Source organism: Balaenoptera acutorostrata, chromosome 18 (genome assembly GCF_949987535.1).
Source record: "Balaenoptera acutorostrata chromosome 18, mBalAcu1.1, whole genome shotgun sequence".
Lineage (NCBI taxonomy): Eukaryota > Metazoa > Chordata > Mammalia > Artiodactyla > Balaenopteridae > Balaenoptera > Balaenoptera acutorostrata.
Genome location: NC_080081.1, coordinates 80,409,061 through 80,431,590, shown reverse-complemented (window position 1 = coordinate 80,431,590; position 22,530 = coordinate 80,409,061). Strand labels below are relative to the sequence as shown.

Here is a 22,530-nt window from a genome sequence, read left to right as displayed (position 1 = left end):
GGGTCCAGCTCGGGAGGGTCCCCAGGGCCAGTCAGAACCTGGCGAGAATCCCCGGCCGGGCAGCCCGAGGCTGGCTCCGGGGAGCCGAGGGTCTCGCCCAGGAGCGCCCCGTGCTACAGCCGAAGGGGGTCTCCTGCCGGCCCGCCCCCCTCTTCTCCCCGCCCCCCCCTCTTCTCCCCCCTCCCCCCTCCTCTCCCCCGCCCCCCTCCCTCCTCTCCCCCCCCGCCCCCCCCCGGGGGCTGGGAGGGGCTCCGGAGACGGAGGACTGCGTGGGGACGGGCCCGAGGGAAGGTCCGCGCGCTCCAGCGCCCCCTCCCTGCTGGGGGCTGCCCTGCGGACACCCACCGGCCCGGGGTCCCCAGCCTCTGCTCAGCCCCCGTCCTGGGTGCGGCCTCCACAGCCCAGGGTCACCCTCGTCCTGCTCACGGCCGGAGACGGCAGGCCGTGTCATTGGTCACGCGCTCGCTGGGGCGGCGTCGGTGGGGTGCACGCCACCCCCAGAAGGGGCTTCCCAAGCACACCCGACCGCGGCGCCGTGGGAAACACTGGCCCAAACTGGGGGTTGTCCCCGAATGACAGAGGGCTCTGAACAAAAGATCGGCTTACGACTCGACCGTGGTCACTCGAGGTAACGTCCGTCATCAGGATCACCGACTTGCGCAGAAAGAACAGAAGGAAAAGACGTCTTTATGGAATCAAACGCTTTTATTTGGAATAAGCATCAAGAAAGTGAAGGGAGTTGCCTCATAAATGCAGGGCCGCAGAGTACTCAGCAAGAGGTCAGAAAATAATTATAAAACTATTTTGCAGCGGATTAAAATAACTTGAAACTACGATCACTGGCTATGAAATGTATCCACATGTAATCACACGGGAAATAAATGGTAAAATCTTCAGAGGATTTGCTCTCTCGCCTGCCCTGGTGGCAGGGGTTCCAGCCCGCAGACCTCAGTGCTGCTCTGACCCCCAGTCTGGGGCACCCCCCCGTCCACCGGGGCGCCTGCCTGGTGGAGAGCAAGTCGGGCCCTGCCTGCTGGGCTCCCAAGGCCTCCCAGCGTCTCTGAGCCCCTTGACAGGGGCTCGTGCTTCCAGCGAACGGGCTCCAGCACGGGCGGCAGGGGTCGCACGAGGCTTCACTGGGGCTGCAGCTGGCTCTTCAGTCTGGCAAGTCTCATGAGGCATCTGTCCCTCCACTCCCTCCTGGCAGCTAAGTGCTCCGGGTCATCTGGAACCTTCACGCACATGGCCTGGGAACAGGAAAGAACAGAACAGACAAGAGGGGAAAAGGGGAAAGAAGCATGAAGAGCAACTAACTTAGCAGGAGGGAAATTACTCCTATTTATGCAAACTCTGAATCTGCTTTCAGAGACAAAAGAAGCCTGGCAAACCCTCAACTAACATAACTTTCCAAATCCAGAGGGGCCGACGGTTCCCTCAGACGAGTCAAAATGAGCTGCCAGTTCCTTGGTCACACGGCTCGGAGGGTCCCCTGAGACCCTGACGGGGCTATGGACAGTCAGGAACGTGGAACCTCAGAGTCAAGGCAAAGAGCCTGGCTACAAACGAATCCTTGCCTTCCACCGGCACGGAGTCTACGCACCTGGTGCACTTTTTCAGCTGCGGCCCCGGAAAACTCTGGAATGGGTCCAAAAGTCTTCAGGACATGTTTCATGCCTTCGCTGTACCTGTCACAGTAACTTAACATACCTGGAAGCAGAAGAAAACAAGAATCCCCAAGTCAGAGAACTCCTGTCTGCGCTCAAACCAAGAATGTGTCCGGAGAGTCTTGCCCTGGGCTCACCCTCCCGTGGGTGAAGCAGGGCTGCGGGTGGGAAATGCACCCCGGTCAGTGGCCCTGGGCTCACTACTCAAGATTTTCTCGGCAATAAAGGCCCGAGAAGCGACCCGACCTCCAGGCCTGGGTCAGCGCCTCTCAGGGACGCTGGGTCGGCCCACGTTCCTGCTTTGATTCCTCGACTATCACATTAATCCTGTTTTCACCACGAGCGTCTCCTTCAACAATGCACCTATGAGGTTACTTGTGTACATGGCTCGAATGCATTTTCTAAGAACCAAAGATGTCAAGTTCAACTAAATCCGTTGCCCACTCCGCTCTTATCCCTGGATTCTAGCTGGCACTTGACCCACCGGGCGGCGGTGGCCTTAACACGGGCTCTTTACCCCAGGGGCTGGCTCGGCTGTGGCCGCTGGGTTAGGGCGCCGCCAGCCACCCGCCCTGACCTGCATCTGAGCCCCGGCCACACGACTTCCCACTAGGCCCGCGGCTTCCGGGCCCTCAATCGAAGATGGAGCCCTAGGATTCTGGTGGAGAAGCACATGGAGAAGAGGCTCATCCTGAGGGCGGGGTGGGGGGGGAAGCTCCGCACTTAGGAGCAGCGCGCGGGCAGCGTGGCAGAGGCCGACTCCAAGAGGAAGCCCGTCAGCTGCCCACACGTGGGGCGGGCTTGCTGAACCGGCCAATCGGCACACAGCGTGGCCCTTCCCCCCCATCCCTCCCTCCTGCCCACCAGGCAGGTCGCATCGGGAGCCTGGCCCCAGAGCCGCTGAGCTGCGTTGGCCCTTTGCCAACCTCTCTCAAAACCAGAGAGACTCAGCAGTTGGTCAGTCAGGCTAAAAAGATAACAAGGGAACAAACAAAACTGCAGGATTTGCAGAGATCCAGAGCTGGGCCCTCACCGACCCCACGAAAACTGCGTGATTCATTTAAAATAAAAATGATCTCCACTAGATACACCTTAAAAAAGAAAAACAACTTCTGTGGGGTTAGTTCTGGTGCATCTACACTGATGTGAAAGCCTAAATTCGCTGATTTCAACTGCATTTGTCCCAAATCGTTTGCCTTCTCTCTGAGGGTGATAAAATGATACCCACTTTGTCTTAGGAGAGAAAGTGGTTCGAAGGGTGAGAATTCGAAAATGCTACCTTTCTGACGTCAGCACCTGCAATTAAGTGGTGGGCACTGCCTTTTAAGAAGAGGGGTTTCACTGTGTTTACCGGAAGCACCAGGGGATGGTCCAGAGCTCAGGAAGGCCCCCCTCGCCCCCCCCAGTTCTCTTGGATGGCTCAGCATCTCTGGAACATGGAAAACGCCCCAGACACTTATTCACTTTTGGAAATTAAATATTTACTTCACTGTGCCTATTTGTTGGTTTATTCAAACTCAAGGTGGTAAAATCCAGACACAAATACAGCTTAGTCGTGTTTGGGAAGCAGAGACGCTGAACCGAATGAGCTGGAGAGACTGAGTGAGAAAAGATCAGGCAGATGTGCTGCAGCTGCGAACTCACCCACTTTCGGAGAAACAAGCTGCCCCGGCCCCCAACCCCCAGCAGTGAGCCACGGGACTCAATTCAGGTGCTGTGTTTCACCTCTGGGTTACTTTACGTTTTCTGAACGAGTGTCCCTCTTTCACTGCCCCTGTGAAGTCATCTGAGTCTCCCAGGGGCTTTCTAGAACCTTTTTTCCCTACTGCCTTTTATACAATTTGTAGTTTTAAAGGGCTTTTATTTCTTCAGAACAGAATAAAATATGGTGAAACTCTTTACAGTCCATAACTTCTCCCCAAAACCAATGAAAACTTCAGTCTCATTAGCATAAAAACACTTTCTATAACATGCACTCAGCTCTCAGGATAAACAGCCCGTTGTTTGTGGCGAGGCTGGGAGCCTCCACTCACTCCAGACACAGGAAGTTCACAGTGACTTACAGTCAGGATCTGCGGTGTGCCTTATTGACAACTTTCCAGTGAAGGTATCACTCTTACTATTATTTGCAACACATCCCCTTCCATTAGAGAGTAAAAAAGGAGGCTTTTAAATATTTCCAACGATAATTTTGGCTTCTCTACACCATGAAAGGTGAACTGAGTGGGAATAATTCTAGAATAACAATTTCACTGAAAATGGAAATTAGGGACTTCCCTGGTGATCCAGTGGTTAAGAATCCACCTTCCAATGCAGGGGACGCGGGTTCGATCCCTGTTTGGGGAGCTAAGGTCCCACGTGCCGCGGGGCAACTAAGCCTGCGCACTGCACCTAAGACCCAACACAGCCTAATAAATAAATAACTATGTAAAAAAAAGAAAATGGAAAGGAAAAACAAACACTGCACCTTTTATCCCACTAGTCTGCCCTTCCCCCATATCTTCTTTATATCCATGCCCTCTGCTCTGTCAACAATACCCTCTTCCAAAAACTCATAGAGCTTAGCTTTTTAGAAGACTCTGAACCTACCTTCTTAAGAGATGCTTATATGGAATAAGAAAAGATGGGGGGGGGGGAGAAAACAGATTCTCATGAAATTAGATTTAGCTCATTTCACTGGTTTCTAACTTGAGCCCAGCGTCTGCACGCCGTGGATTCTCATGTCACCCCTGTGAGGTGGGGGGGGGGGGTCACTGCTGCTATACCCATTTTACAGGTGGGGAAACTGAGGTGCAGTGAACTGACGTGCCAAGGTCATCTAGCTTGCAGGTCAGCGGGGCGCTGGCTGGCTACACCAGCCAGAACCACCATTCTGAGAGCCGGCGCTGCCTTAAAAAGTAGCCAAACGGAGTAGGCATGCTGGCCTCCTGTTTCTCAGGTGCTATTTTATTAGATTAAAAACAAATTCTAAAATACCTCTACCACTTCCAGATAAACTGTAGCTTTTAAAGACTAGTAACTAGCCTTAACCTGAGATGTCGGCTTTATATAAAACTATATCCAAAAGGAAGAATTCTTGATATATTCTGGTGACACTGTGAGGAATAACGAACATTTCCATTGATGCCAAGCCAGATCTCAAAACTGTCTAACTCTGGTCTTTGGAATGCTCTGAAGTTGAAAACTACATCCGTCCACCACTATCATATTAAGCCAATTAGGTTTTCTTATCATTTCTGCTTTGTTTGAAAAATTGCTGTGGGCCTCCTTCCTGTCTGCACACTATTTGATTCTTGAGTTTCTGGTTTCATCGGCTTCTGTTTCTATTTGTTTGAGAGTTAAAGCTGTTCTCAGTCTCTCCCTATAGATTTCTTGTGATACCTGAATTATCTTATTTTTCTCAAGAAAAAAAAAAAAAAAGGAAGAAAGAAAAAGAAAAACATGATGGTTACCAGGCAGTGTCTACGTCCATTTCAAATGCTTAAATACTTTCCTCACTTTTAAGGTTCTGGTTGAAAAAAGCATTTGAAATTTTCCAAGACTTCATTTTAATGAGCGAGCGTGGGAACCCCTGCTCGCTGCTCTCTGTGCTGCCCCTCTCCCCGCTCCGCCCCGGGGAGAACCGTCCCGTACTGAACCGCTTCTGGGCGCACACGTGTGCAGCCGGGCACCAACGCATCTAGGAAACTGCTTGACTCCCTCACTGGAAACTATATTCCACCAATTACTGTGGTGAGAAGTGACTGAACTAACAGGGAAACACCGTGGAACTCTAAAATCTACGTCCAACAGACTCCCAGGGGTCACCTACTCCGGCCCCCACCCCCCGACCTCACTGCAGGAGTCTCCCCTCAACCCAAGCGTCTGGCAGGTGGGCACCAGCCTCCGGCCACTCAGCTCCCCTCTCACAGCAGGGCCTCTCCGCACATCAGCTCCAGGTTCTAGAAAGTTCCTCCGGCCGTTTCCGGTCTTCTGTTCTAGCTCCAGCCCCACAAAAGACACAGACAGACAGACAGACACATACTACTCTGGTCACCTTCCTCTGGATATGCTCCAGTTTCTCAACACGTTCGTTAAATGTAGACCATGGAGCTGAACACAACATTTGTTTTCTCTTTGTACTCAAGTTTCACAAGTTAATAACCTAATGCTTAAAACAATACACAAAAATTGCACAAATTTATGACAACATAAAAAAGCACAAGGATAATAAGTTACTTATTTCAGCACCAAGAGACAGCAGCAATAATAACATTTAGGTGACATTTCCCCAGGTTTTTATGCATAGCTTTTTTGATTTATTTTGTCTTAATTTGTTGTAGGTTTTATTGCTTGTTTTTCAAATGACGTCCTTTTTTTCAGTTGATTAAACTCTGGCTGAAAGTTTCATTCTTAGGAGAGTCTCCCCTGCTCAAGTTATATTTCTTTCAGTGTCACCAGCTCACTGGCTCTACCTACTCCCCCAGCCCCTGGAGGTCGGCTTCTGGGGCAGCTGCCAGCCAGGCGTGTCCCCCTAGCTGTCACCAGCCCTTCTCCCGCAGAAGCCCCTCCCTCAGGCCTCCCCCGCCTTCTGGAAGGAGACCCACGCTCAGCAAACATGCCCAGAAGCTGATCCTGTTTGGGCAAAGGTGTGTGCAGTCGAGGTTCCGGTGGTCACGTCCCCAATCCTGTTTCTTCTTCTTGCCTCTGTAAAGCACTTCACCATCGTTCTCAGGAAACACAGCTCTGTCTTCCTCAGGCTGGAGGGTCCTTGGCGATGTCGGCAGCATCTCGCCCCCGCCCCCCAGTTCTTGCCACGCGGAGGTGCGTGGAGCCCGCGTGGACTTTCACCTCAGCCCCTCCCTGTGAATGACGGACTGGCCGCTATCTCCTGCGCGACACTTTCTATTCAGTTGTAAGAAAAGGGAAGAGTGACTGTTACAAAACCATGAAAGCACTGAACCGCACAGAATCCCACCTTGGACGTGACGGAACGGAAGCCTACCTTCGGCGTTGAGGTGCATGGTTTCCAGGGGCCCGATGAACGCGTACCGCATGCCCAGGCCGTCCGACATGACGAGGTCAAGGTCGCCCGGGGACACTACTCCTTCCTAAGTGGAGAGAACGGGCCGGCAAGGTGGTGAGTCCTCGGTAAAGGCCGTTTCATTACCGTCATTCTCATCCTGACTTCTCTAGAGCGGGACCCCACAATTCTCTGCAAAGCACCGCCACAGGCTTCATCAAACGCGGCGTCACAGAACTGCAGTACACAAACGGGTCCTGAAAGGAGAGTGCGCTGTGAAATGGTCGGATACCGATTCAACCTCCGACCCCCCCACTGTCCCCCCTTCTCTAACCTACCACCCTCGTCCCGTCAGAAGGCTTCTCTGCACGTCTGCCTAGGACCTGGGTCTGTCGGAAGAGCTGCAGAGCCGTCCTCCAGGCTTCGTTCGCCTGCAAGCCCGGCCGTGCTCAGCTTTTGATGCGTTCGTAAAAAGGTGCTATTCTTTCATGCAAGGCAGCTTAGAACAGTGTGTGTGTGTGTGTGTGTGCGCGCGCGTGCGCTGCTCACATGGCCCTACCCTCCACGCGTTCGCCTGCGGAAGGAGCAGGGACGCGAGGTGATGACCCACACGGGCGCCGGGAGAGGGAAGCGGGCAGGGCGGGGAGGTGGCACGCCCCGCGGCCAGGCTGGCAGGGGGGCTGCGAAGTGTCCAGCTCTGGTTTCCGGAGCGGCTTCCTCCACGTGGAGAGGCCCCGCTTCGGGAACAGGGAGTCGGGGGTGGAGGACGCGGTCCGCCTGGACCCTCAGCCCCGGCGCGCACACGCCCCCCGCGCGGCGCCCTCCCCCCCCACCCCGGGCCGGGGGCTCCACCGCCAGAGTCCAGGCCGCCACGAGGCCCGCGCGCCCCTCACCCCTGCGGCCCAGCTGCCGGGGGAGAAAACAGTCCCTCAGGCCCCCGTGGGCGTCTGCGCGGCTGGGGGGACCGGGGGCCCATGCAGGGCAGGGGTGATTCCGGGCGACTGAGGACCCTGGGTGAGAAGCCCTTTCCGCGTGGCTGCACACGCGTGCGCACGCGCGTGTGACACATGGGGACGCGCGGAGCCGCACGCGGAGCTGAGAGCGCGGCCCCTCCAGCACGCCCGGCCGGCTTCCTGACTCGCCCAGAGGCAAACATCCTGACTTCTGTAATAACCATTCCTTCCTCCACATTCCTGAAACATGGAGTCTGCATTCTGCCTGTTTTTCGTCTTCTTGGAGACGGATTCACAGTGCGTTCTTTTCTGACTTGCGTCTTTCACTCCACCTCACGCTTTTAAGATTCACCAGAGTCGTGTGTCGCTGTACGCGTCCATCCTCGCGGCTTCCTCGTCCATCCTGCTGTTGGTGAACACCTGGGCTGTCCTAATTCCCACCGTAAACGACTGCAGAGCCGCGGCCTGGCGCGTCCTCCGCTGGGAGCCGACGTGCCTGCACCCGTGTCGCTGTCCCCAGCTGGCGCCGACCCGGGGCTTCCTATTAGTTCTAGACCATCCTTGGGTTCATCTGACTGCTAATGAGAGCAAAGCAACTCAGTTCACTCAGATACTCTACCAGTCGCCCGCCCTCCCCTCCTGGTGGCAGAGCTGGGGGGGGGGGGCGGGGCATCGGCACCAGGAGGAAACACTGAACACAAGGCCCGTGGTGCCGCCCAGAACCACCAAGAAACGACTGCTGGTCCGCAGGGTCCCGCCGCCTCTCTCCCTCGCTCCCTCCGCGCCATGTCTTGGGCAGGAAGGGTGGCTCCCGGTCCTCTCCCCAGGCCGCCCAAAGCCAGCTGCCAAGGCATTCCCGCACCCAAGGCTCGGGAGCGCCGTGAAAGGCAGCCACGCGGGGGCTGCGGACCCTCCCTCAGCCCTGGCCCCCAGGTCAACATTCCAACAGCCTAGAGTTTCCATTCCAGCACCAAACTGGGAAGGATGCGGACCTGGAAGCCAGCCTGGGCCTGTGACGGTGTTTGCCCCGACTCTCTTCTCCCACAACTGTGTTGAGTACTTTCAGAGCTGACTTCCAAAGATTTCAAAATACCCACACAGGGAGCCATCCAGAGTAAGTTTTGATTTGTAAACATCGTGAGCGCTAACAGTGACCCGACTGATCAAAGCGTGAGAGGGCTTCTCCATCACCCGACGCCCTCACACTGGAGAGGACCCGCACTTCCTTCACTCCTGCTTCATGCACGGAGGGCGGTCAGTTTTTTACCAGTTGCTATTCATTAGCTGAACAAATTAGAAAAGAGAAAAAGTTTTAATATTTCCTCTTCCTAACTGCTTCTTTCTGCCCCATTTGAATTTTCTGAGGCAGATTTGTCTAAGCTTGAGTTTTTACCCAGAAGCTAAATCCAAAGAAAAGAAACGGCCATGAGAAATTCAGCCAAGATGCTCACTGATTAGGGTTCCATGTCGCTGAGGCAAATGCCCGGGTTCATCCCTGCTGCACTCAGCACAGAACTAAAGCTTCATGTTCGGGATGTTCTGAAGGTCAAGTTGTGCTATGAGCTCCACTCCACCCAGAGCCTTAGTGCCACCTGTGGCCTAGATGTTAACATTATCAATAATAACTAAATAAATCCTTGCGATGGCATAAAAGGCAGGCCAAGCGCTTGAGTTGAATGGATCTGGTGATGACTCCCTGGATAGAGACAGGACCCTCGCAGCAGTTTGAGCACTGAAACCCCCTCATTCCAGTGTGCCTGGGGGGTCAGTATACCTCTATCTCATGGTAAAATTCTCAAGTCACACGTACAAGGAAAAGCCCCAAGCGGTTAAAAGTTTCCTAAATCTCAGACAGAGCAATGAATACTATGATCACTGCTAGTTCAAAAGGTGGTTTGCGTCACGTCCTGAAAAACCACTGGATGAGGAGAGTCCAGCCAGAGTGGGCAGGAGCCCCTTCACTGAACACCTCCTGCCTCAACTCACCTCCTTTAGCTAAAGTCTAAGACTCTCCACAATCCACCAACACACACCCACGGCCTGGGCATACACTTTGCACCTGGCGTGCTCACAGGAGGTTCCCAGACTGCCGCCCACAAGCAAGATGCAAACTTCAAGTGCAATGAAAGGTCTGGGATGTATCAGTCAGGGTCCCACCAGAGAGACAGAACCACTCAGTTATAGATACGCCAAGAGATTTACGCCAAAGAATCGGCGTGTGGACACCGGTGCATCTGAGATCCGGGGCGGGAGCCGCTGGTGGAAACCTCAGCTTTGCCCTTAAGGCTGTTCAACTGATTGGATGAAGTTTGCCTAGATTATTGAGAATAATCTCCTTATTCAAGTCAACTGACTGTAGCTGCTAATCACATCTATAAAACACCTTCAGAGAAACACGGGCAACCTGTATGTGACTGAATGACTGGCCCTCTGGCCTGGCCCAGCCCAGCCCAGCCCAGCTGATCCTCACAGGGGACAGAGTGGAAGTTCAAAGCACGGTCCTCACCCTCGGGCATCCTGGGCCTGGCACTTTGTGAGCAGAGAGAGGAGGATGGGAAGACACCACTAAAATAACTACCGTGGTGCTCGGCCTGTCCTTCGGGGGACGTGGAAGAAGGGGGAGGCGGCGGGGGTCTTGCGTAGCTCAGGAATGCAAAATCTGCTGAAGAAGGAACCCTGGGACTGTTTCCTCTACTGATGACCGGCTGCACAGAAACATTCTTCCTTCTAATCACCCCCTTCCCATATTAAATTTTCTTGTTCAATGCAAATATTTTTGGCATGGCCTCATATTCACTTGCTTTTCTCACGTTTCTCATGCCATCTTTCCTTGTCTGGTTCTTTTTTACTATTTCCCAGCGTTTGATCTTCTACTTTGTTTTGCTCTACTTTTCACCACACTTGGTCCTGAATTGTCAAGTTTCTCTTATGCAAACACTTCTCCACCTTGGCCAGCACCATCACGCAGAACAGACCTGCCTCCCAGGAATCTGGACGAGGTTATATACAGGTTCCCCCAACCAGAGCTGTCCAGGCTTCAATCCAACGTCTTAACTGAGACAAAAAAAACTTTAGCGTGTCAGATGACGAAATGCAACATCCAAGGGCGTGAAGGAAGCCTGCACTCGTCCAGCGTCAACCCCCGTCAGAGGCCCAGGAGAAGGGGTTACAGAGAAAGAGGCCACCTCAGGCTTAGCCCCCGATCCCCAGAGACGTTCAGTGTCAAGCCAGACGCCAGTGACCCCGGTGCAGAGATAGTCAAGCCCGAGTCGGGGCAGTGGACTCTTCTTTAGAAAGTCCATCCCTGCAGCCCTTATGAACAAATGGTACAGAGTAATAACGTAGTCACTGATCGTGGAGTTTAAACTAAGGACTATCCGATGTTGAAGAGTCGGGTTTTTCTCACGAGAAACCAGCTAGAACCATGAGTTAGTTCCTTCCACTCACGTACGCTTGCACGTCTTTGTTTTTTACACTCTTCACTAAGCACTGTGTCTCCCACAGGCAATATGAAAACTGGCTCCGGAGCAAGAGCGACAAAGCCCTGATCCGCCCGTCCCCACCCACACTTCCTTACAGGGAAAAGGCGAGGCAAGGACAGGGCTTTCATAGTGAAAAAGGGAAGACTGCTAAGCACTGCCCCGCTGTCACCCAGAGGCTGTCGGGTCTGTGAGCCGCTCAGCACCATGTGTTTTCCTGGAAGCGGGGTGGGGCCGTTCCTGCGGGATGACACAGGCAAACCCTGCGACCCTGGAGAAGAGCTGACTGAACACGTTTAGCTGATGCAACAGGACACTGACTCATACGCATCAAACCCCCGCATCCAGCGCCTCAGAGGGGACGCGGGGCAAGGAGACCAGAGCTCGGGGTGGACGGTCCCGGCCAGGCCGCTGGGAAGTGAGGGGCAGACGGGGCCGCATCCTCGGCAGGCGTCCGGCCCGACGGGGCGATCCCACTGCCCGGATTGTTCTGGGGGAAGAAGGCGCCAGAGGAGGAGACCGTATGTGCAAAGAGGCATCGTGCGGCAGAAAACTTGAAATGACCTTAAAACAGCCCACAGCAGGTGAAAGATTAGATTTTTTCAAAAGGGTCAGTGAAATGAAATCTCATGAAGCCACTAGAAATGAATAAAAACTCGAGGAAAGTATTCTTAACAGAGACTAGACAAGAACGCAGAAAAATAAAAGCAATTTGACTCAGGGTAGGGAACATAAGTGGTATTTTCCCTTTGAGTATTTTTAAGAATAAAGCTTTTAGCGGAAAGAGACCAAAAAATGAAAAGGAAAGAAGGGAAAGAGTTTGTCGTAATCCGAGGGATAGTCCAGAGCTGTCTGGGCCGCGGCAGTGACACCCTCATGTGATTTTTCTTACTTTGCTGCGCTTGTAACAAAGCTTTCAGGGAGAAAAACACCAATATTATGAGTCCAAAACAAAGAAAAGGTCTGGACCTTAAATACAGCCACAGCACAAGGTATCCGTTTGTGCAAACGTAAGCGCACCAGGGCTCGGTGAGGTGGCGGAGACGTAACTGGGGTCGTCCGGGAACGGAGCTCTTGACAGAGAGGTCGGCGCCAAGCAGCGGAAGCCCTCAGCCTCCACGCCGAGGCACACACGGCCCGTCGCCGCCTGCCCCTCACGACCACCCGCGGAGCTTCGCACCTCCAGGGCCTGCACCTTAGGGAAGCAAGATGGCCGGGCCTCAGGCTCCCTGCCCCAGCGGTCACCTGCAGCCTTGCTTCTCTGCCTGTTCTCCTGGGGACGCCTTCCCTCCGTCTCTGTCCTCCACCGGGGCCCCCACTCCCCGGCCCTGCCTGTTAACTTTCCAGCTCACACCGGAGGAGCTGAAACCCATCACTGCCCGATTACCTGTGGGTGAGGATTAGCAGTCAGGTGTTAGAGTGACAGCATTTCATTTCCTTTTCTTTTCCTTTTTAAAGATTTTTTTTTTTCTTTTGGGATGTGGAACATCCTTAAAGTCTTCAGCGAACTTGCTACAATACTGCCTGTGCCCCATGCCCTGATTTCCCGGCCCCAAGGCATGCGGGACCCCAGCTCCCCACTGGAAGGCGCAGTCTCAACCACTGCACCGCCAGGGAAGTCCCTGATTTTCTTTTAGAGTGGTTAGAATACTAGCACAGGTGCTTTTGCTTTAAGCACTGCTGATGTAACCCCAGGCATGCCAAGCAGGTGTTTTTAATTGAGCATGTGGTTGGTGTTTCCATTATGTTCATCTGTTGATGGGGCTGGAGTTGCCTCTAAAACAGTAAGTCAGCAGGATCTCTCCTTTCAGTAGGGTTTTGCTGCTGGCCAGTGTGGCTACTCAGAAAACAACCTCCCATAAAAGGGTAAATACTACTACAAAAACGGTCTACTTCTTACAGGCCATCGCTGCTGGGAGAGTTCTAATTAACTGATGATTCCCAGCCAGCAGATCAAGTCTCTCGGCTGTACCGCCCTGAGAGAGACTGTCCGAGCCTGCGGGCTGCAGCCGGGCCGGGCCCTCCCCACGCAGAAGGGAACCTCGGGAGAGCCGGACGGACCAGCTCCACGCACACAAGGCATCCGCAGGAGCTTCAGACACGCCTCTGCAGCGAGGCGCCCCCCGCCTCCCGGCCGCGCCTGCACTCCCACGGGTGTCACGCGCGGCCCAGCACACGTCGGCCAGGAGTGGCCTCTCGTGAATCTGATCGCCTCCCAGTGGTCAGTGAACGACATGAAACACTTGCTGAGCCACAGGTGTGGGTTCTGATATAGTTCTGGGGCTTCTTAAAATGCTGAGACCCTGGTGTCCCTCCAGAGCTGCCCTGTAATGAGAAACGCCTCCCTCTCCACCTGCCTCCGAACGGAAGGCCGCTGATAGGAGTCTCTTCCAACTTACGGCCGAGAAAGCGGGTCTCGATTCATTTGGAGGATGGTCCTCGTGAAGGGGGTGACACACCTGCCCCAAAGGGTCTGTAGTCCCGGCTGATGCGTCCCCCGAGAAGCAGGCTAAGCTAAGGAGGACGACAGTGCAGCCAGGCCCACGGCGGGCTCGGTGAACGTCACGGGAGAAAGAGCTCGAGCAGCTGGAACCCCGGGAACTCTTCAGTGCCCTCCGGGGATGGACTTCCTGCCACGGACAGGCTGACCCAGGCTTCGGAAGGCAAGACGGAGGCCAGGTGGGCACAGGGACATGGGCCAGGGCTGAAAGGTTAGCTCCAGGGGCCGGGGGAAGACAGTTCCCTCAGCCTTGTCGAGGTTATGTTTTCAGGAGGTACAGTAAATAATGCAGAGATGGCAGGAAAACGTCTTAGAAAAAGTTTCGATGGGTGAATTTTGACCTAGGGCGCCTGGCGACGGGCAGTCACAAGACTCGTGGACCCTGGAGCGGATGAACACAAAGCAGGGCACCCAGCGGTGCAGGAAGCCTTCCTGGAAGGACCGAGGCTCAGAGCTGGGGGAGGAAAAGGCAACCATGAGGAAATGCACTCAGACACTTTACTTCTTTGAGAAAAAACCCTAGGGACTTCCCTGGCGGTCCAATGGTTAGGACTCGGCGCTTTCACTGCCGAGGGCCTGGGTTCAATCCCTGGTCAGGGAACTAAGATCCAGCAAGGCGTGCAGCAAGGCCTCCCCCCACCAAAAAAAAAATGTTTACGGTTTTTTTTAGAAATAAATTTATTTTTTATTTCTTTATTCTCTCTTTCTTTCTTTCTTTGGCCGAGCCGTGTGGTTTACAGGATCTCAGTCCCCCGACCAGGGAGTGAACCCAGGCCCTCGGCAGTGAAAGCTCAGAGTATGAACCACCGGACTGCCAGGGAATTCGCCACCCCTAAACTTTTAAGTTTAAATTTTAAAAGACGTAAAATGTAGAAAATCCTACAGCTGAGGGTGTGGTGCAGAGGGCAGGAGCCGGGCTCTTTCTTGGCGCCCTTAACTGCCCTTCGCTCCTTCTACATGACTCTTCTTGCCAAGTACACCGATGGGTGTCGCCAAGGTCTCTTCCATAACATGTTGCTCAAGCCTCAGCTTTTTCCTACTGGCCCCGCTCCAGAGGAGCCAAGCCTTAAGCGGTCCTGCTGTTTCCAACACCTTCTCTCTAAATAAAAACTTCTAAAAGAGCCCCACCTTCCACCTGCCCGGAAGCACGGCTTTGAACATGCTTTCTCCTGTCGGGCCACTCGGGCCACGAGTCTCTGCAGCCTTCCTTGACCCCAAAGCCTGCAAAGCAAGTGACTCAGCCTGAGCCTGCCTGCCCTTTCTTCTCTTCATCCTCGCCACCTGTTTGTGCTGTTTTTCTTCCAGAAGAATTGGCAGGTCCTGTACTTACTCAGAGTGACATTCATGGGAAAAAGCACCCCCCAGACTCAGGAAAGGACGGCTGCGAGGCGGCTCGCTGTCTGACCTGGCTTCCTTGTCAGAAGGCTCCATGTGTGAGAAGCAAACTTCTGGGGTGGAACTTGAACTTGGAGAACTGGGCCCATGCTCACACTGGCTTCTAAAAGAAGAGCAAAATCCAACAACCGCCTACCCCCGCGCGATCGCAGCCCAAGTGAGAGAAACCTAAGACGTCATTCGGGCAGTGAGTCTACAGTGTCAGGTCATCTTCCCCCCAAACCCCGCTCAGCACCATCAGTCCCCCTGGTGTCGGCCCCTCCGTAAAGGAGCTGGCAGTTCGCTCCAGTTCAGGTGTAGCTTCAGGGCAAGGCTGGGAACTCGCAGCCCAGCCTACAGCACCAGCCCGGGAGCACCGGACTCGCGGTGGCCGGCAGGGCTGCCTCTCGGGCCCAAGGAGCCTGCTTGATTCGGCCATCACCCTCGGAGGGACACTCTGTTCTCACAGGCCTGTGACTAAATGAGGAAAACCAGACTACAGTTTGCACCCCTGCTCCGGAAACCAAAGGCCACATGAGGATCGCTGATGCCAAGCCTGCGGCCGGCGTGACGGGGAAGTGGCCGGCGTGACAGGGAGATACCATCTGGGGGGCTGCGGGGGACGGGAGCTTTGATTTGGAGGAGCAGTGAAAACCTAGCATTCGTTCGTTCTGCTGTGTTTGTGTTTTAATCAGAAGTGAATTGTCTTTTTTTAAAATCAATTTTCACATCTTTTTTGGGATAACCAGAGGTATTCAGTGTCATAAATCTAGGACTAGGAATCGGGACCATGTAAGAGTCTTTCCACTAAGCAAAGGTGGTTAGAGCTGCATGTTTATCTATTATGAGCCCTGAGTCAGAGATAAAGAGGGTCAGAAACAGGAGACACGCAAAGACAGAAAACATGGAAGGAGAAAAGGCAACTGAAAAAGACGGCAGAATATGCTGTATCTCATTGAAGTTAAGACTCCATTGATCGAAAGTTAAATCAGCATTTAACGCTCCATTATGGAAGAAAAATGCTGGCAATAAAACTAAGATTTTAAAATGTAAAAAAAATAAATAAATTTTATCTTAGAAGAGATGGAATTCGATACGTCAAGGCTGAGGCCGAGGTCTCAGGGCGTGAGCCAGGACTGCTCCCCCTTTACGATGCACATGAATCCCCTGGGAGGGGAGGGGGTTGATAAAATGCAGAGTCCAACTGTGCAGGGCTGGGGTGGGGCCTGAGATGCTGAATTTCCAACAAGCGCCCAGGTGAAGCCCACGCTGCCATCCCCAGCCCTAGGACCTTACTCGTGCAGCTGGCATGTGAGCATTTCAGCTCAGAGCTAACTCACTGGTGACTGCTGTTACGTCCCTGGACTCTGGGATTCAGAAAACATGGCTGTCACCATCATCACTGTAACCCATAACATCTACTCAACCGTTAGTATACGCCAGCCACGTTCTAAGCCCTCTGCATACATAGCCCATCCAACCCTCATCGGATCTTGACGAGGAACAGTCCATTGTCATCTTCACTTACAAATGCAGACACCGCGGCACACAGGTGGCAGAGGTCTGAATCCCTACCAGGCCGGGGAACGTGGATCAAACCACTTAATTTGTAAAGGCAAAAATAACAATATGTCTCTCATGGTTTTAGGACTGGATGATCTGAAAAAATATGAAAATCACGAGACATGTAAAGGAAAGTACTTTGTAAACTCTGAAATACTATAGACAAACTGAAGTCACTGATGAGTACATGATTCTCAGCGGTTTGCTGTGCTAAGACTCCTAATTCCTGTGTTTTACAGTCAGCCCTCTGTATCCACGGGTTCCACATCCTCGAATTCAACCGATCGTGGATCAAAAATATTCAGGAAAAAAAAATCCAGAAAGCGCCAAAAGGCAAAATTTGAATTTGCTAGGAAAGGCAACTGTTTACACAGTTTTTACATCCTATTTACGACTATTTAAATAGCACTGACATTGTATGAACAACTGTTTACACATGACTGAGGTCGTATTAGGTATTGGAAGTAATCTAGACATGACTTCAAATATGCTGGAGGGACCGCTGTGCTCTCGTAAATTACATCCAACAGAAACCCTTGAGTGGCTTTACCACAAAATGTCTCATCTGTTAACTTTACCACACGATCCTCGAGATGCACTTTATTAGCTGAAACCAGTCCTCATAACAGTTGTGTTCGTGCCCCGAATAAAGCTGGACCACGGAAGCCTGGACTCTCTCAAAGGGTCCTGCACAGACCACAGCCCCTGAGCAAGACACCAGAGGCCCAAGGAGCAGAAATCACCTGGACATCACATTTCTCAGAAGGATGAACAAAACCCGAGGTAAGCAATTTAAAGCTCATTACCACCCACACATTCCGATGGGCTGAGAACCCAAGGGCGGCTCCGTGATTCACTCCCGCTCGCCTCCACGGACCCTCCCTCAACGGGGCAAGAATTTACGGGCACTACAAGCTCAGCTGTTGTCTGGGCGAGAGTCTGTCATCACAACACTACTTCCCTTATCGTGCTCGTCAGCTTAAGATCGACTGAAAATCTCTTTTCTGGCCAGCAGGATCCTGTCACCCAGTGACCTAACCTCGGATGACGAGAGAGACTATAGCCATCGGCATTTCCCAGCCAACAAGGGCTGCTCCGTCCCAATTCTGCAGCCAAACGGTCCGGGAAAAAAGGGCCGCGTGGCTGTGAGCACCCACGTGCCCTTGGTGCCGGGGCACCCATCCTACTCCCACAATGGATGCCCTGCGGAGCGCACGGGCTGGGACGGCACAGTGTGCCCAGCGCAGCCTCTTCCCGACCTTGGCTCGGCTCCCCTGGTTCCCCACGACGGACAGGCCCGTGCAGGAGACACACACACACACACACGCACAGACACACAGACACACACACACACAGACACACACACACACACTGCTCCCACCCTGTCTTTCCTAGAACTTCTCTCTCCTGCTTGGCTGCAAGGATGAAGAGATACCCTCCCTCCAGAGAGCCAGTGAGACTGAAAACAGGAAAACCACAGTGGAGGGGGCAGGGGGAGGGAATCAATGAAGCAAAAAGCCTTCTCTTCAAGAAAGCACCAAAACTGATAAACCTCCAGCATGACAAAGATAAAGACAGCAGACATGAATCACCCACAACAGGAATGAACCCAGGGATGTCACTACAGGCCCTGCAGCCTCTAAAAGAAAGAGGGTACCACCGACAACTTCACGCTCATAAATTCAGCGACAGAAGAAACGGGCCGATTTCTCAAAAACCATAAACCGCCAAAACGCATCCAAGATGAAACAGACAGCCTGAATGGTTCTACAACCACTAAAGCTGTTGAATTTGTAATTAAAGACCAAAAAAGAATTCTCCAGGCCCAGGTGGTTTCATTGGAGAATTCGACCAAACATTTAAGAAAGAATCAACAGAACTTTTACAATCTCTTCCAGAAAACAGAAGAGGAAGGAAAACTTCCCAACTCTTAAGTTTTCCTCGAGTTGGTGTTCCTCGTTTAGATGAGAGAAAGCAAAATTCAACTGCAGGGCTTTTCTTCATCTCTTCCAGGCACTAAAATATCTTACAAATAAAAGTAAAAGTTGCCCTAAAACCTCCGCAACGTTTCACTGTAATAGTGAATTTTTCTTGCGGTATATTAAGTTCCTGTACTCTAGACAAGTGGAAATATTTTTATTTTATTTTATTTATTTCCTTTATTTTTTTGGCTGCGTCGGGTCTCAGCTGCATCATGTGGGATCTTCTGTTGCTGTTGTGGCGCGTGGGCTTCTCTCTAGTTGTGGCGCACAGGCTCCAGAGCACAGTGGGCTCTGTAGTTTGTGGCACGTGGGCTCTCTCGTTGAGGCGCGCAAGCTCAGTAGCTGTGGCGCGCGGGCTTCGTTGCCCCGCGGCCTGTGGGATCTTAGTTCCCCGACCAGGGATCGAACCCGTGTCCCCTGCATTGGAAGGCGGATTCTTTACCACTGCACTGCCAGGGAAGTCCCGGTGGAAATATTTTAAACAGATCTCCAAGGGGCTGTTTTTACTTCAGTGCTTCTACCACTGATTGACATTCCAAAACATTTTACAGTCACCGAGAAATTAAAGCTGAAAACTTCACAGTGGGAATCCCAACACTGTATATCTTGAAGATGTAGGAGCATTAACTGGATTCAAACAGTGAGGACACAGAATTGCAGCTAGTGTGAGCAGTCAGGTCAGATGATGAACCCAACAGGGATGTGACCAAACGCCAGAGCCAGGGTTCTGTGGGACGGTCACGTGCATCCTGCACTGGGAAGCTGAAATCCAGTACCCCCAGGCCAGCTTCTCTGTTCTGTCTCAGGCTGGGACCGCCAGGCATCCGCAGGAGTCAAGACTAGCGGCTGTGAATCCATTCCAGGCGAAGATGACTGAGCCCGAGCCCCCTTCTCACCGCATGTACCTAGACAGACCCTTGCTCACTCTGCCGAGTTTCAGCAGGACAGGTGTGGGCAGAGCACGCTACTGACCCCTGCAGAAGCTGGGGAAGCATCAGAAAGTGAGGGATGGAGCCCAGACCGGCAGAGCCTGGACCACTCCCAGGTGTGGAGCTGCCCTGACGTCTCCCTGCCAGGGACCAGGCCCCTCACACAAATGCAGGTGGGAGTGCGTGTGGCCAGGCAATTTTTAAAGTCACGTCTAAAATCTTTTAATTCAAGGATGATGTTAAATATATATGTATATAAATTTACACATATGTAAATTTACATGTATGTAAATATATATGTATATAAATTTATATATATATAAATAATCTCCTCTCTATATGTGAGACAAGCATACTACTAACAAGTTGAAAAGTCATCCACTGTTTCTCCCTCAAGCTCTTGAAATAAACTCGGTTCCTTTAGAGGATACAAGTTTACTCAAAGTATAATTTATTTTTCCTCCTGAAAAATTATAATACTGGGAGTGCGGGGAGCAGAACCTGAGACTGTGGGAAAATGCAGCACGTCACAGAGATAATTATGTGGTAACGACAGGAAAGGACAAGAACAGGAGCCCATCACCACATCCGAATACCAAGTGACCTACCGTACAGCGGAATCTCTGAAACACAGAGAGGAATAGCTTGCCCTGGTCTCTGGAACAGAGCAAGTGTCTGACTCTCCCACCCGCACGGTGTGCCCAGAGGCTCCCGCCCCCTCTGCTCGGCTGCCCGGACACTGGGCGGCACACACACCTCCACGAGCCTCCAGGCCTCGCTGATGACGGCATACTGGAGACGATTCAGAGCAAAGCCGTCAACCTCCTTCGTGAGTTTGACCGGGGACTGTCCGATCTTCCGCATCAAGGCGTAGGTTCTGTCCACCGTCGCAGGGGCCGTCTCCGGGTGTGGGACCAGCTCCACCAACGGGACGTAATAGGGCGGATTTACCTTAGGAGAGAGACAGAGCAGAGAGAGTCAGGAAGACGGCGCTGGCATTTGGGCGTCATTCCGGCAGAGCTGGCTCACCGTCCCGAAGGGTCAGCAGCAGGGCAGATGGGGCCCCTAGAGATTCAGCATCCCGTGACAAGAAACTCGAGAAATAGAGTAATGCACAGAGGGGGGAGAAAACGAAAGAACTTGAGCACAGAACTGCATGAATCATAACCAACACTGAGGTTCCCATCGGAGGGTGCAAACTGCCATCCTGTACATTTACCGCTTACCTCCAAACCCCTGACCTCCCTCAGGATTTCTCTGCTCCCAGCTCTCTTGACCTTGTAAGCTTCTACCTACCCTGCCCCCAGCCATCCTCCTTCCACAATAGTCATTGCCAGTCTACTGTGTCAGTGTTAAAAATTATTGGAGGGCTTCCCTGGTGGCGCAGTGGTTGAGAATCTGCCTGCCAATGCAGGGGACATGGGTTCGAGCCCTGGTCTGGGAAGATCCCACATGCCGCGGGGCAACTAGGCCCGTGAGCCACAACTACTGAGCCTGCGCGTCTGGAGCCTGTGCTCCACAACGAGAGGCCGCGATAGTGAGAGGCCCGCGCACCGCGATTAAGAGTGGCCCCCACTCGCCGCAACTAGAGAAACCCCTCGCACAGAAACGAAGACGCAACACAGCCAAAAATTAATTAAGTAAGTAATTTAAAAAAAAAATTTATTGGATTGGCAGTATCTTCCCTGAAGTTGGTATTTCCTTAACTTCTCCATGTCGAGCCTCAAACATCTGCTTCCGCAATCATATCTTACCTAGAAGTCACACAATATCAGAAGCTCTCTTCAGCCTCAACATCGTGATGGATGCTAAGACAGGAAGAGAGTCTGTCCACAGTGCAAATGCTTGCCTGCCCAGCTCTGGTTTTCTTGGTTTCCTTTGAGAAACCACTCTTGAAGATTCTCAAAGAAAATTCTCCTACATCTAAAGAAAATGCTGTTTGAGGGACTTCCCTGGCCGTCCAGTAGTTAAGACTTCGTGCTCCCACTGAACGGGGCACGAGTTCGATCCCTGGTCAGGGAACTAAGATCCAACGTGCCGCAGGGCACGGCCAAAAGACAAAAACAAAAAAAGGAAAAGGCTCTTTGATAAAAGGCTGCTGATTGGCCTCACCACTAAGCAAATGCACACTAAACTGTTCCCCAAGCGATGCTTTACTTTAAATTGTTTTTCCTCCATGTTTGGGTGAAAATGGGTAGAATCTCACATCTACCAAATGACTACAAGAAGCATCCACTTTAAAATGACGTGTTCTACAGAAGAGAGAAGAAATTATTTCTCCTCGGACCGGCTGGAGAGGTAGTTGGTCCACACGCTTCAGAGGTTTATTCTGCTCCCAGCCTGTCTTGGTCGCCCTGTCGCAGCCTTCTTAGAAAGCAAGCGAGGACAGAACCTATTTCAGATAAATTACAAATCAATGCCTTGCTGAATCACTTGTCTCCTGCCTACAATCACTGAATTCTTATAAAAATGTTTTAACCTCTGGCCTTTTTAAGATAAGAATTATAAGAACTGGAAGCATGTCTCTCCTAGGAGAACTTTTCTTTACTATAAAGCAGGGATGTCGGGACTTCCCTGGTGGCGCAGTGGTTAAGAATCCATCTGCCAGTGCAGGGGACAGGGGTTCGAGCCCTGGTCCGGGAAGATCCCACATGCCGCGGAGCAACTAAGCCCGTGCGCCACAACTACTGAGCCCGTGCGCCACAACTACTGAGCCTGTGCGCCTAGAGCCCATGCTCCGCAACAAGAGAAGCCACCGCAATGAGAAGCCTGCGCACCACAACGAAGAGTAGCCCCCGCTCGCCGCAACTAGAGAAAGCCCGCGTGCCGCAACTAGAGAAAGCCTGCGCACAGCAACGAAGACCCAACGCAGTCAAAAATAAATAAATAAAATAAATTTTTAAAAAAGAGAGAGATGGGCTAAAACTCCTGTCAGAGGACTTAGGGGGTGTTTTCTGAACAATTTGATTCAGCTGTTTTTTAAACTGACTTAGAAGTAAAAACACTGGTTAGAAATGGAAGCTCTTGACTAAGAGGCTTGCACCTTTTATTGAAGCAACCAAGTAACAATCACGGTGTCTAAGA

General features: G+C 52.4%; 1 protein-coding gene across 1 annotated transcript in view; it reads right to left on the bottom strand.

The window, feature by feature from the left end:
• Window positions 1–686: 686 nt before the first annotated feature.
• Window positions 687–22,530, bottom strand: part of CRYL1 (crystallin lambda 1) — an 82,364-nt gene continuing 60,520 nt past the window's right edge. The window contains exons 5-8 of the mRNA XM_057532956.1: window positions 20,203–20,397; window positions 6,649–6,754; window positions 1,601–1,707; window positions 687–1,247 (exon numbers count right to left, since the gene is read on the bottom strand). Coding sequence (XP_057388939.1) covers window positions 1,134–1,247; window positions 1,601–1,707; window positions 6,649–6,754; window positions 20,203–20,397 — 522 coding nt within the window. The 3' untranslated portion in view covers window positions 687–1,133. The remainder of the gene's footprint in view (window positions 1,248–1,600; window positions 1,708–6,648; window positions 6,755–20,202; window positions 20,398–22,530) is intronic.